Here is a 15230-nt window from a genome sequence, read left to right as displayed (position 1 = left end):
ACATGGACACATGGATTGATTGATGTATTTATTGACAACAAATTAATATACCTAAACATATGCAGTGTCTAAATTAAACACGCATTATTGGGGAATAACAGATCATTCTATCCATTACATTTCTGATCAATCGAACAATGTTTTTATAATTAAAAACATGTATTGTGTCAACAAAGTGTTTCATCTAGAAGCTCACAACATGTTGTGAGCGGTATACTGTTGGTGGTACTGTGAAACAGCCAGACAGGCATCACCGTTGGTCCAGAACCCTCCCTTTTGGTGTTAGCATTATGTTATGCTTTAGCTATTGAAAAATAGCAGATCTACAAGCTCATAGCGCGCCACCGAGTGGCGCGCTAAGAGCTTGTAGGTCTGCTATTTCTTTTTTAAATCGAAGAACGACTGACATAGAAACACAGCTCTTTCAGAAAACTGTCAGGACGTAGAAGACATTTTTAGAATCTGATCTCAGGTCAAAATGGGCTAGAAAAGGTGCACTCAGTCAGTATGACCCGAATAGCTACCAGGACACACACCCTCCCTCTGTCTGTCCATTAGCTACCAGGACACACACCCTCCCTCTGTCTGTCCATGAGGTGTAGCTACCAGGACACACACCCTCCCTCTGTCTGTCCATGAGGTGTAGCTACCAGGACACACACCCTCCCTCTGTCTGTCCATGAGGTGTAGCTACCAGGACACACACCCTCCCTCTGTCTGTCCATTAGCTACCAGGACACACCCTCCCTCTGTCTGTCCATTAGCTACCAGGACACACACCCTCCCTCTGTCTGTCCATTAGCTACCAGGACACACACCCTCCCTCTGTCTGTCCATTAGCTACCAGTCACACACCCTCCCTCTGTCTGTCCATGAGGTGTACAGCAGAGGGCCACTATATATTTCCACACTCACTCCAGAGAGCCACGTTGCATATTACTGTTGTAGCAATAATAGCCGATGTAGTAGTAATATAATAGTAGCTGAATATTCGTTAGACGTGCATCTCTTGGTTCCATTCAAGTGGAAGGGTTGAAGTGCTGTGGATTGATTGATTGATTGATTGATTGATAATTTTATTAGACAATAAGATGCTAAACAGTACAGGGTACAGTAATGCACATTTGGCCAAAAGGACATCACTGAAGAAAGACCTTGTTTCCATCCGGGTCCCATGCATGCATTCACAACAACATCAACAATAACAACAATTTAAATATCTCAACAAGACATTAAATCTATGTACGGGTCGGAATAGAAATGAATTGGAGAGGTCAGGTCACTGTGTGTACTCTAGCATTGCAGGGAATATATTTGAGTCTATATTCAGCTTTTAGTGTAGATTTTCGTCCTACACGAACATTCAATTCCCATTGACAATGAATGGAGAATATTGGACATCATACGTATGTGGACGAGCAAATGGACATCAGGTCATGATGATAAGAGTGCCCCCCTCAATGTACAGAGGTGGGAGGGGGGGCAGAGATATGACGGAGATATTGATTTGCTTTAGGTGTTGTTTTTCCCCCTGTTGTTAGATCTACTACTATATTAGCTGGCTGTCCAACTGTGAGAGAGCAATGTCATTACATTAGCATAATATCAGGCCCTAACAATTCTGTTTAAGCATTCATCAACTGACTGCAAATTGTATCCATTTGAAAGCTTGCTGATTGCTGCTGGTGTGTGTGTGTGTGTGTGTGTGTGTGTGTGTGTGTGTGTGTGTGTGTGTGTGTGTGTGTGTGTGTGTGTGTGTGTGTGTGTGTGTGTGTGTGTGTGTGTGTGTGTGTGTGTGTGTGTGTGTGTGTGTGTGTGTGTGTGTGTGTGTGTGTGTGTGTGTGTGTGTGTGTGTGTGTGTGTGCACGTGCGTGCGTACACTCCACTTGCGCTAATTACATTTGACCTCTCCAATCACCACATCCCCCGCTCTCTCTCTCTCTCTCTCTTTCTCCCCCTCCCTCTCTCTCTCTCTCTCTCTCTCTCTCTCACTCTCTCCCCCTCCCTCTCTCAGCAGAGTGATTTATTTGGGCTGCGGCAGTGTGCTCTATAGCTAAGCCATGACGTTCCATCCATCAGATGTTTTTTTCTCTCCAATGAGGGAAGGTGGTCCAGTCTGCCAAATGCAGAATGAAAGTAGAGCGAGTGGCATCATCACTCAACAACAGCCTCGTGTTGCCTTACACTTACAGGATATGCAGGTCTTAACCCCACCTCCCCATAACATACGCGCACGCACGCACGCGTGCACACACACACACACAAATGCACCCCCATTGGCCATCCTCCAAAACTAAGTGCACTACTTATCTGCATAATGTTTTCTCATTTTTCGAGAGAGAGAGAGAGAGAGAGGGAGAGAGGGAGAGCGGGAGAGAGGGGGGCAGGCTGGTGACAACTGACAGGTGTGTGAGAGGTTGCGTTCCCTAAAGACTATATGAAGGCCCGACATTCAAACAGCTTTTTCCCCACAGCTATCCGGCTCCTCAACGCTGCTGGTGTCCCCCCCTTATCCTCCCTCCACCCCTACTCAGAGTGGAATGGACTGACTGATCACTTGAACTCTCTGCACTTTATTTTTGTCACTATTCTTTGCATTGTCTTGTCCTGTTTTGCACTTGTCCTAATGTTGTTGTGACTGCACTCTGCTGTCCCACCAGACCAAATTCCAACATGTTTACATGTCATCATGGCAATAAAGTCTTCTGATTCTGATTCTGATCAGCTGTTGGTACTGAAGCACTAGCCATGCAGGGCCCACTGACTGAGCCCCACCATGCAGGGTCCACTGACTGAGCCTGACCATGCAGGACCCACTGACTGACTGAGCCCCACCATGCAGGTCCCACTGACTGAGCCCCAGCATGCAGGCCCCACTGACTGAGCCCCACCATGCAGGTCCCACTGACTGAGCCCCACCATGCAGGGTCCACTGACTGAGCCTGACCATGCAGGACCCACTGACTGACTGAGCCCCACCATGCAGGTCCCACTGACTGAGCCCCAGCATGCAGGCCCCACTGACTGAGCCCCACCATGCAGGTCCCACTGACTGAGCCCCACCATGCAGGGTCCACTGACTGAGCCTGACCATGCAGGACCCACTGACTGACTGAGCCCCACCATGCAGGTCCCACTGACTGAGCCCCAGCATGCAGGCCCCACTGACTGAGCCCCACCATGCAGGTCCCACTGACTGAGCCCCACCATGCAGGGTCCACTGACTGAGCCTGACCATGCAGGACCCACTGACTGACTGAGCCCCACCATGCAGGTCCCACTGACTGAGCCCCAGCATGCAGGCCCCACTGACTGAGCCCCACCATGCAGGTCCCACTGACTGAGCCCCACCATGCAGGTCCCACTGACTGAGCCCCAGCATGCAGGACCCACTGACTGAGCCCCACCATGCAGGTCCCACTGACTGAGCCCCACCGTGCAGGGTCCACTGACTGAGCCCCACCATGCAGGGCCCACTGACTGAGCCCCACCATGCAGGGCCCACTGACTAAGCCCCACCATGCAGGGCCCACTGACTGAGCCCCAGCATGCAGGCCCCACTGACTGAGCCCCACCATGCAGGGCCCACTGACTGAGCCCCAGCATGCAGGCCCCACTGGCTGAGCCCCACCATGCAGGGCCCACTGACTGAGCCCCACCATGCAGGGCCCACTGACTGAGCCCCACCATTCAGGGCCCACTGACTGAGCCCCACCATGCAGGGCCCACTGACTGAGCCATCAGATGGTTACAATGCTTGGAACACACATACTGTAAGTGGACTGGACTATAGGACGGGAGGGAGGGAGGGAGGGAGGGAGGGAGGGAGGGAGGGGGGGGAGGGAGAGGGAGAGAGAGAGATTTGGATTTTAAAAGTACCTTTTATTGAATTATTACCGCAACTCAGCTCCAAAGAGAGAGAGAGCCTCACTAAGTGGCAGTGGCTGCCAGCCCAGGCAGCAGGGTGCCCGCCTGAGGCATTTGGGTTTAAAACAACATGAGGAAACCACAAAGTGGCAGAAAAACCAGCACCACCATCAACATCTCTCCCACAGTGAAGCTTACTCTGTGTGTGTGTGTGTGTGTGTGTGTGTGTGTGTGTGTGTGTGTGTGTGTGTGTGTGTGTGTGTGTGTGTGTGTGTGTGTGTGTGTGTGTGTGTGTGTGTGTGTGTGTGTGTGTGTGTGTGTGTGTTATTTTTTTTCCTCTGGAGTTTTTGTTTGCCTGATTGAGGGTGTGAGGACAGCTGTGGGTGTTGTTTGCATTCCTTTGTTAATCCCGCTGTTAACCCATTTAGGGTTATTTCATTATTCATTATTTGGAATAGATTCTACAAAATGTCTTCTAAATCATGACCGTTTTCTGAAACACCCATGTTTGTGTTAGTGGTTTTTCAAACTTTTTCATGTCAAGGACCCCCAGAATGATTATGTAATTGGCCGCTGACCCCTGTCTGAAAAATATGTTGTTCCAGCCCCAAGCTCGTAGCGCGGCGAGCTTGTAGGTCTGCTATTTTTGAAAAATCGTGAAAATGTGGCACAAATCTTTGAATTGAGAGCGAACGTTTTGAACTTCTGAGCAGTTCCTGGAACAACACATTTTCAGATGGGGGTCGCCGGCCAATTACAGATAATTCTGAGGCTCCTTGACATGAAATAGTTTGATAACCACTGACACAGAAACACAGGGTTTTTCAGAAAACTGTCAGGATTTAGATTTAGTGTTTATTTAGTCCTCAAGTCTAAATAAACACCAACAGGGGTTCCCGTCCTGAATGGTTTAATGCGTGCTGTTGTCGAAGGACCTTTCCATGCATCATTTAGGCCAGAGCTCCTAATGTTTTTATTTCACCACTGCACTGACTGCACGTCATTGTGTTTTTTTATCCTGTCGTTTGATTGGATCTGTAGTCGCGGTCTTCTCATGTAAAGCACTTTGTTTCTACAAGTGCCCTATAAATAAAGTTTATGATATTATTATATGACCAATCAGAGAAACACTTATGCAGCTTGTGTGTGTGCGTGTGCGTGCGTGGGAGAAACGGAGTGAGAAAGAGACAGAAACGGAGAGAGAAACAGACACAGACAGACACATTAACAAAGTGAAGGTATTTATTACTAGGGCAGAACACTGTTGCTTTTATCACAGTCTTTGTTCTGTTCCAAACCTCCACATGGTAGGCCTTTCCTACACTTCACTCTATTGCACCCTCCCCTACAGCTGTGTTGTCTTTGGCGGCACATTTTGATTTTAGTTTTAGTCATAGTCTCTTGAATAGTTGTCATTTAGTTTTAGACACGCTAAGATCAGCTATTTTCAGCATGCAACCCAAGTGTAAAATGACTTCTACTGGATCTCTTGTCCACTAGTCCCTTCCTAACATTTTAGTCTAGTTTGAATTTGTTGACGAAATTGTCAGTATATAATGCATAGTTTTATAGTTTATAGTTGTAGTCATCGTAGCTTAGTTTTCATTTAGTTTCCATTTAGTTTTCGTCAGTGGAAAAAGGTAGTCGACGAACATTTTTCCGGCTTAGTTTTATAGTGGACAAAATCCTCCTCCCCTACAGTACAGTATAAAATCCTCCTCCCCTACAGTACAGTATAAAATCCTCCTCCCCTACAGTACGGTATAAAATCCTCCTCCCCTACAGTACAGTATAAAATCCTCCTCCCCTACAGTACAGTACAGTACAGACACCCTTTTCTTTCAACCTTGATGTGAGCAGACATACTATACGTCTTGTAACCCGCCACCACCTCCCTCCCCAAATCCCCAGATGCTGACAAAGTCAAACACATACGCTCCCATTTCCCGGGAGGTCGTAAAAAGAGACAGAGTGACAAAGAGAGCGGAGGGGACAACAGTGTCCCGTGCGTGTGCGCGCGCACACGTGTGTATGTGTGTGTGTGTGTGTTTCTCCCTCCATTCCTAAGTCATTGTCTGTTGTTTTTACACGGCCCCCACATCTATTTTACCCTTCGTCGTCTCAGTGCTCTGTTGACTTTGTCCACCTCTCCCTCACTGTCGCGTTGTGGTGGATCTGCCAACAACATGGTGTATACGTCTATAGCAGGGCTGATACATGAACCATACACTTTATTTAACACTTTGTCTGCAAAATGAATTCATGGCTAATGCCCAACGGTTGACTGCCTGGATTTCACTAACCTTTGAAGAGCCACCACGCCAACATCATCATTCCTTCTCATGAAAATCCGCTTTTACCCATTACTTTAGCTATTGAAAAATAGCAGATCTACAAGCTCATAGCGCGGAACGGAGTGTCTCGCTACGAGCTTGTAGATCTGCTATTAAATGGTAAATGGTGCATTTATATAGCGCCTTTATCCAAGGCGCTTTACAGAGATTGTGCATTACATTCACCCATTCACACACACATTCATACACCGATGGCAGCGGAAACCATGCAAGGCACCAACTAGCACATCGGGAGCAATTTGGGGTTCAGTGTCTTGCTCAAGGACACTTCGACAGTAACTCTGGGGGAGCCCGGGTTCGAACTGGCAACCTTACGGTTACCATCCAGGCACTCTACCCCTGAGCCACCGACAGCGACTCTATTCCGTGTCTCTCTCGTGTGACTGAACTTCTCACCCTATATCTCTAATCTCTAAGGGAGATGCCAATACTTAGTGTTGATGAAATTGGTTATTTCCATTGCAAAATGATACAAAGTCAAACGACACGATACGATATTTTCTGTTTACATATCTGTTTACATACCTGTTTGTTCCCTTCTATGCTCTGTTTACATCTGTGTACATACCTGTTTGTTCCCTTCTATGCTCTGCCCATGACATGATGTGAGGTGACATGCTGCTGATGTGCGCGGACAGTACGTCCTACGTAATAATAACAATAATGAACATATAGTAAAAGCTAGCATTGTGTGCTGAATGGCAGTCTGCCATTTCTTTACTGTCTCTCTCTGGGCGTCTGGACCCAAATGCCCATCATTCATCGGGCCTGGCCCCAGCTGGGGGCTAATTGGATATATTAGCATCAAGCAGCCAGCAAGTCGTATTCTGTATTCCAGATTTATCATGGGTTAGCGCTCCTATGCTAGATCATTCCAGTCCACCGAAACAAGGGAGTAGAAAGCTCCAGGGACAGCCTACTGTAAGCTGTCCTCTTGGGGGAAAAAGTACACATGCAGAAGAGAGATCCTGTTGTCACCGTTGTCTTGGGGGGGGGGGGGGTAATATACCCAATTACCCAGACAATGTACTGTACTGTATGTACTGTACTGTCTGTACTGTACTGTACTGTACTGTACTGTATGCGCACGTGTGTGTCAGGCATATATATACAGCCATTCACGGGGTGGGTGACAATATCAATTCAATAAATTAGCCTTTCCGACGGTTATGTTTGTCATTATCGGCTGATGACTTGCCATTAAAGCCGAAGGTGAGCAATTGTTTTTATATCCGCCTGTTAAAAAGAGCCCGCAGTAAAAAGGGGGACAATGGTTTCTCACAGCCCCTTTAAAATGTCCATTAGGCCCCGTGCATGCAGAAGGACGAAGCGGTTGGATTTATCTCCCGGTGTCGTTTCGTTCAGCGACACATTGTTTTACGGGCCGGTAGGTTTTTGCCCCTTCGCTCTGTTTCAAATTTAACGGGCGGGCCTCGTTGAGTGGGGGCTGCTCTGTTCTCACATAGCGTGCGCGCCACCGGCATATAGCAGGCTGCTGAATTAAACATCAGCCCCTCGTCGTCCGTCCATGCCCAGCTGACTTGTCAAGAACTGTTCTACTCTGGTTCTCACTCACTCTCTTTCTTTCTCTCTCTATCTCTCTCTCCACCACACCAGGCTACACACTGCGCCACACTGACACACACACGCCCCTTATAGTATATATATGCACAAATTCAAGGGTATATCACCAAAAGACGCACGCACACAGCACAGTACATGCCCTTATAGTATGCACAAATACAAGGGTATCACCAAAAGACACTTTTATGTGCACGCACACACGCACGCACGCAGCACAGTACATGCCCTTGGCTTATATTATGCACAAATACAAGGGTATCACCAAAAGACACTTTTATGTGCACGCACACACGCACGCACGCAGCACAGTACATGCCCTTATAGTATGCACGAATTCAAGGGTATCACCAAAAGACACTTTTAAATGCACCCACCCTGCACCCACCCACCCACACAGACACACACGCGCACTCACAGCACAGCACAGCACACATTTTGCATGCTCACAGCCTCACACACTGCAGACCCCCCCTCCATCCCCCCCACATTTCTCTGGCTCAGCAGTCTCAGCCAGCTGTCCCGGGCGACAGCTCTGTGCAGCAGAGTCTGTTACAGAACGGAGCTATAAGCCTCTCCTCTCCTCCCCATCACACAGCTCACTGCAACACAGCCTCTCTCTCTCCAACCTCCACACTGTCTCTCTCTAATGGATTTCTGCTCGCTTTTTCTTTTTTTTTAGAATTCTTCCCATTTTTATGGCGTGTCAAAAAAATGGGAAGGCACAGAGTGCATCGAACTGGTGCTTTTTTGGGGGGGGGTTTGTGTTCCTGCTGCAGAAAGAAAGGTCAGGGTTGTATAGCTAAATGCCTCATGGGGTCTTTTGGACCCACCTGATAGCAGACCTACAAGCTCGTAGCCTACGAGCTTGTAGATCTGCTATCTGCTATCAGAATGCCACGCACGGCTGGGTCTTCTGCCTCCCTGACGGTGGCCTTGTGGTTAGAGTGTCCGGTCACGGTGGCACAGTCGGTAGTGCCGTCGCCTCACAGCTAGAAGTTCCTGGGGTCGATTCCCCGCTGGGGATGCTGTGGGCGCTGGCGGCGTGTTCCCTCCTCTGCGTCATCAGCGCCCCATACCTGAGTCGGTGGTTGGCGAAAGGGCCTTTCTGTGTGGAGTTTGCATGTTCTCCCCGTGTCCCCCTAGGGTAGGTACCCTCACAAAAAAACATGCAGTAATCCTGGTCTCTAAAACTGCAGCCCCTCTCCATCAGCCTGATGGAGGGGAAAGGAACTGGTTGGAATAACGTGTTCCTTCCACGCGCTACGACCAACCAGGGAAACTCCCCCCTGTCAGGTGTAAAGGAGCAACTTGGACACTCAGGCATGAAGGAAGCATGAGTTCAAGTCCGGACCTCAAATTTGAGGTCCGGGCGGGTTTAACTTCCGCTCACCTGAGCCATATTGAGTTGTACTTCCGGCAGTCTTCGGGGTGCTTCCAAACGCCACTGAGAAACTTCTTCCATCGACATGAATAGCTTGGGGGCGGGGCTGTCGCTCCGGTCCTCCCTCTATGGTCATGACCTACATGGCATGGCATGACCCCTGACCTTCTAGGACACGCAGGATCCAAGACCTGTTCAAAACAAGCACTATGTGGCTGGTTTCCATTGGGGCCCTTCGTACTCAATTCATCATCATTCATCATCAATTCATCGAAACATTTAATGACAGTCAAATATATATGCAAAAACATCACATAAACACGTAGAAATGTTCCGCCACAGTCAGACAAAAGTCAACTCTTCAGACTCTACGACGTGACCCCACTAACACTAAATTCCATGTACCATGTACAGTATGTACTCGGATAACTTTTGCAAGTCACTCTGGATAAGAATGTCTTGCTAAATGCCTGAATTGTAAAATGGTACTGTTTATGCCCTGCCCTGCTTATTTCTCTATAAAGCACCATCCATCCAGTACGGTACGCGCGGCAATCAAACTGTCTGCTCAGCATTTTCTTTCAAGTCCGGTACATTTTCCTGGCCTTAAGAGCTTAGCGCATGGCTGGGTCCAAACCGTGTAGACTCCTCCTTTTCACAGGGCAGCGTTTCTCCTGCTACTTTCATTAAGGCAAACAGGGGCTTAATCCACGACTAAATGGACCTCTTGTCTTTCCCCTAGCTGCCCCACCAGCCAGCCGAGTGCCTCCTGGCACTATTTACCTGCTGCTAATTAGCCCTCGACAAAAAACCTCTCCACTTTCCCCCTTCTTCTCATGGTAGAATAGTTTTCCCCTCCTCCGTGACTTCCTCTCAGAATAATTTATTGTAACCACTTCATAGCTGGATTCTAAGATAGCTGTTTGTGGTCAGTGTTGTTTGTTTTGCTTGCACGTGAGCCCATCATATGAAGTGGTGAGCGAATGAGAATTCAAGCCGTGCCAATAACGCACGCTTAGACATGGCGTTATGGTGACACATGTGAAACATGGCTGACCTTGAGCCAAAATTGACAGCCCGCTCCCTCCGTCTGTCTTTCTGAAAATGGCTGTTTAGGTTCACTGGACCGAGAACTCGCTAATGGCTATGATTATTGTTTTGTCTGCACCCGTAAATTACTCCGGAGTGCTGTGCAATTGTACCGACGCTTGATTAAAATTGCACAGGTTTTTCATTCTTCATGCTTGGCCACATTTTGGAAGATGCTCTCTCACCACCAGACTGCTGGTGGTGGAATTTAGCAACAACTCTATAGAGAGAAACTCTCTCTCTCTCTCTCTCTCTCTCTCTCTCTCTCTCTCTCTCTCATGCTCTATTTCACTCTCCTTCCTCCATCCATCTTTGTTCTGAGTGTCACCTCTGGTGTGCTGGCTAAGCAATAATGTTTCTATTATATCTAAGCAGATCTCGAGGCGACTAATATCGAGAGCTGGGGCTCGGAGCGCTGTGTCAACACTTAAGTGTTTTCCTCTTCCCCCAGGGCTAAAAGACTACAGGGCTTTTTCAAAAATAAACCACACGGTCGGAGACAGAGAACTGTACCGGGACAGAGACTAATTAAAAAAAGAATCCCTGTCCCATTTCACCTCCCAGCTCTCAGCTGGATCAAGAAACGGGGACGGAGGGGAAATGGAAGATGAAAGGATAGTTAAGGACGAAGGACACGAGAGAGGCCGATGCAAACAGGGGGAGAGCTTACGTTACACACACAGGGGGTGAGAGGGACAGAGAGAGGAGGGTAACGGACAGGGGAGAGCTTACACACACACAGGGGGTGAGAGGGACAGAGAGAGGAGGGTAACGGACAGGGGGAGAGGTTATGTTACACACACACAGGGGGTGAGAGGGACAGAGAGAGGAGGGTAACGGACAGGGGGAGAGCTTACGTTACACACACACAGGGGGTAGGAGGGACAGAGAGAGGAGGGTAACGGACAGGGGGAGAGCTTACATTACACACACAGAGGGGGTAGGAGGGACAGAGAGAGGAGGGTAACGGACAGGGGGAGAGCTTACGTTACACACACACAGGGGGTGAGAGGGATGGAGAGAGGAGGTAACGGACAGGGGGAGAGCTTACGTTACACACACACAGGGGGTAGGAGGGACAGAGAGAGGAGGGAACGGGAGGTTAAAGAGGACAGATTCAGCGAGGACCCTGAGAGAGATGGAGGGGTATTATAGAGGAAGGAGAAGCCAGGGGAGAGCCCTGCTGGCCTAGCGGTCCAGGCGCATGCCACATAGATAGGCTTTACAACGCAACATGTGTTCGAGTCCCGTTCAGGACGACCTTTGCTGCATGTCTTTACTTTTATTTACTTGTTTATTTGTTTATTTAGACGCAACAGAGCATATTACTGAACAGTACATTAAAAATGTAGCATAAATACACCGGATTTAGCAGAGATGCTGTTTTCCATCCATAGTCCATCCGGACATTGAACACTAAACAAAACTGACATTGCAAGACATGAGAGGACAGCATACAAAAACATGTCTGTCCCCTCTCTCTCTCTCTCTCTCTCTCTCTCTCTCTCTCTCTCTCTCCTGTATGGATACTATCAATATAACTTAGAAAAAGCCCCAAAAAACAACTAAAAGGAGAGCCAAAGAGAAAAGGGAGATGTTGTGCTGTCTTTATCGTATATCTTGAGGCATGTGTGTATATCGGGGCTGTCGCGTGCTAAGCACCGTCATTAATAGCGTCAGACTTAATATCCCTCATTAAGCCTGTCTGTGTTTTACTGGCGGTGAGCTTAAGTATTGCATGCGTCGCTGAGTGTGTGCGTGCCACACAGTGTATACACAGTACGCCTCGATCTGCCCGTCCCGGTGCCTGAGCAGGCGAGAGACGAGGCGTAAAATTGCCGTCCTGCCGTTGGGGGGGTCATGTAGTTCCCTCCACTTTTTGAAAGTCTTGGATTTTGTAAATCCCACCTTCGATCAAGTGTTAATACTGATATGCAAGCTAATTAACCATTCTGACCTGAGATCAGATTCAAAAATTGTCTTCTACATCCTGACAATTTTCTGAAAAAGCTGTGTTTCTATGTCAGTCGTTCTTCGATTTTTCTAAAATATTTTAGAAAAATTAGCTTGTAGATCTGCTAACAAGGAGCTCTCTATATCGTGTCACTCACAACATGAAAAGATTTGTTGTTTTCACACTTTCAGGCTCTCTTATTAATTTAATTATGTTTGAAAGGCTCGATTCATAACGTGGTGTTACTGTTGAGTGGGTTTGAGAGGTTCTTACTTTTGAATTCAAGATGTGCTGTGACTTTCCAGTTTTCCAAGTGTTTATGAGGTGACAGTACTTCATTAGACCCCTCGGCGTGGTTGTTACTGTATGTGCAATGACTTTGTATTCAGGGTTTCTTCCTGGAGGCTGAAAACCTTGACGGTGAAAACGTGCCAATGGAAAAAATCAGTGATATAGTGATATCACAATATCATTTCCTCCCCGGCCCTAACCCCTTCCCCTTTATCATTATCAACAGCTGTTGAAGGTGCGGCTTCAGTTCAGGTGGATCACCACCATGTGCCACCCGTCACCACCCACCAGTCAAGTCAACAGTCTGTTTCGAGAGAGTCTGTCTCTAACTCTCTCTCTCTCCCCTCCCTCCCTGAAGGTTGTGTCTGGAGGCAAGGGACCCGTACTGCGGCTGGGACCTGAAGCAGCGCCGCTGCACCACCCTGGAGGACAGCTCCAACATGAGCCAGTGGAGCCAGAACATCACCGTCTGTCCCGTAAGACGCCATGCCGTTTCCTCTCCTCTCCTCCTCCTCCGCTGCTGCTGCTGGCAAACTGTGTGACTTGTTCCCCCACAACTGTGACCCCGTCAGGCGACAGGAATGTTGTGCTTCTCCTCCTCCATGGCATGCGGCTCCTCTGGGGGCCCCCTGAAGCCAGAGGCCCCTAGTAGTGTTTGTTTGCTGTTGTTTGTCTGGTGTCAAAACCGTTGGCACAGCCCATGATTAATGGCCCTGCTGTGCTTTAACGTAATAGAATAGAGGAGAACAACACTGTAGTTTTATCTGCACCCCCCTTTAGAAACCACATTTTTCTTGTTAAAGAGAAAATAACTTCTGCACAGTTTGTTAGTTGCGATTAAAACCACTTTCTTTCCCTATTAGCGATAACAACGCTTTGATGCAGCTAGGGGGCCTCGGTCAGGTTATCTTTTCCCCCTCAATGGAAAAAAAGGCCCTTCCAGGAATTGAAATGTTTGTGTGCTTTGCGATGTGTGCTGTGCAGGGGGATTTGTAAATGTGTAGATGTAGATGTAGATGTAGATGTAGATGTAGATGTAGATGTGTGCTGTGCAGGGGGATTTGTAAATGCTCAACGGCGTTTTTCTGTAACTTGACTTTCATGGCCAGTACGTGAGCCACTCGTGCTCTGTCCGCCATCAAGCAATATGTGTTTGCGGGGTAACACTCTGTTAAAACTGTTTTATCACAGCAGAGAAACTAAATACATTTAGTGCAGATATTCCAGATACTTCAAAAAATGAGGTACACTTTTCCATATTGTTTGTGGGCAGGGCATGCCCAAGAGTGAAAGAATTCTGTGAAGAGGTAAAGGAGGGAGATTCAGAAGATATTATTGATAAATGTTGAACTGAATTGACTCAAAACTTTTTCTATTAGGTCTTTACCCAATAATGGTCCTAAGATAAAGAGTAGCGAACACAGCAACAAGCAAAAAGAGCTATAGACCGATTCCGTAGCGGGTCTCGTGGTCGCAGCCTACGAATTTCCTGTAGGCGGAGACGACACATCTGCGGTTTCCCCGCACCAAACTTTATACCTCATACTAAGCATTAAAGTACGAGGTATAAAGTACAGCAGCCTTGTGTTCCTAAAATAGAAAGATTGGGTATTGGGTAAGACTGACGTTATGTATCTTTCAGGACCTTTCACTGCTTTGTCTCAACCATTACTCAATGGCTCTGGTCTCAGCCACCGCGGTAGATATTTTGACATTCCGTTTTTTGGGGGGGGGGGTTTATGTTGCCACTACTGTTGGAGCAGCCATAAACTACACAGGTTCATCCCGATGTTCTGGGCATCTTTGTAATGTTAGTGTTAGTAAAAAGCAGGTAAAAGAGTATAACGTTTGAGGCAGACTAACATCAGTCACTTTTCCATTCCCTGTAGTAGAAGCTTGGTGCGGGGAAACCGCAGATTTGTCGTCTCCGCCTACAGGAAATATGTAGGCTGCGACCATGAGACCCGCTACGGAATCGGTCTATAGCTTTATCATGGAAAAAGATAGGCAAACCAAGTATCGCTCAGTGGTTTGAGGAGCTAACTAAGTGCCTTCCTCTGGAAAAAAATCGCTTATACTCTAGTCTAAAGAATAAACAAAAGGTGTTATTATATATTATATATTGGGGACGGTTTATCCAGTATGTTACAGTCAATGATTTATCTCATCTAACAGATGTCTGAAAATGTCTAATTGTATTCTCTGCAGTTGTTTGGACTGTTGTATTGTCTGATTGTTGTTGTGTTCTGTTTGTTTGTGGGGAAAAAAAGAAAGAGAATAGAGAAATAAATATATTGTTTTAAATAAAATGCGTTTGGGGGGGGGGTTTCCAGCTGCGGAACCAGACCACCCACGGTTTCTTCGGACCCTGGGCGCCGTGGCAGCCGTGCAACAACGAGGACGGGGCGGACGGGGTCAGCTCCTGCCTGTGCCGCTCCAGAGCCTGCGACAGCCCCATCCCACGGTGCGGGGGCAGGACCTGTGAAGGGCCCTCCATCCAAGTGTCCAACTGCTCCAGGTATAGATACACTTACACACGTATCTGGTCTTTTTTCTGAAATACCTCATGTTTCTGTATCAGTGGTGCTCAATATTTCATGTCAAGGACCCCAAAAATGATATGCAATTGGCCACCGCGACCCCCATCTGAAAATATGTCGTTCCAGGAACCCCCCCAGAAGCAAAGATGTGAGTTAAAATGTTCACTCTG

At 47.7% G+C, this 15230-nt stretch overlaps 1 protein-coding gene across 4 annotated transcripts in view; it reads left to right on the top strand.

Moving 5' to 3' along the window:
- The window catches only part of sema5ba (sema domain, seven thrombospondin repeats (type 1 and type 1-like), transmembrane domain (TM) and short cytoplasmic domain, (semaphorin) 5Ba), a 151800-nt gene that overhangs the window by 105923 nt on the left and 30647 nt on the right, over window positions 1-15230 (top strand). For all 4 annotated transcript variants that reach the window (XM_083776085.1, XM_083776083.1, XM_083776084.1 and 1 more), the window contains exons 11-12: window positions 12879-12996; window positions 14854-15038. In XM_083776085.1, coding sequence (XP_083632211.1) covers window positions 12879-12996; window positions 14854-15038 — 303 coding nt within the window. The remainder of the gene's footprint in view (window positions 1-12878; window positions 12997-14853; window positions 15039-15230) is intronic.

This window comes from Protomyctophum parallelum (assembly GCF_964188405.1).
Source record: "Protomyctophum parallelum genome assembly, chromosome: 11".
In the NCBI taxonomy this organism is placed as follows: domain Eukaryota; kingdom Metazoa; phylum Chordata; class Actinopteri; order Myctophiformes; family Myctophidae; genus Protomyctophum; species Protomyctophum parallelum.
Note: the sequence above shows the minus strand (reverse complement) of the source record. Positions and strands in the feature narration are given on the sequence as shown.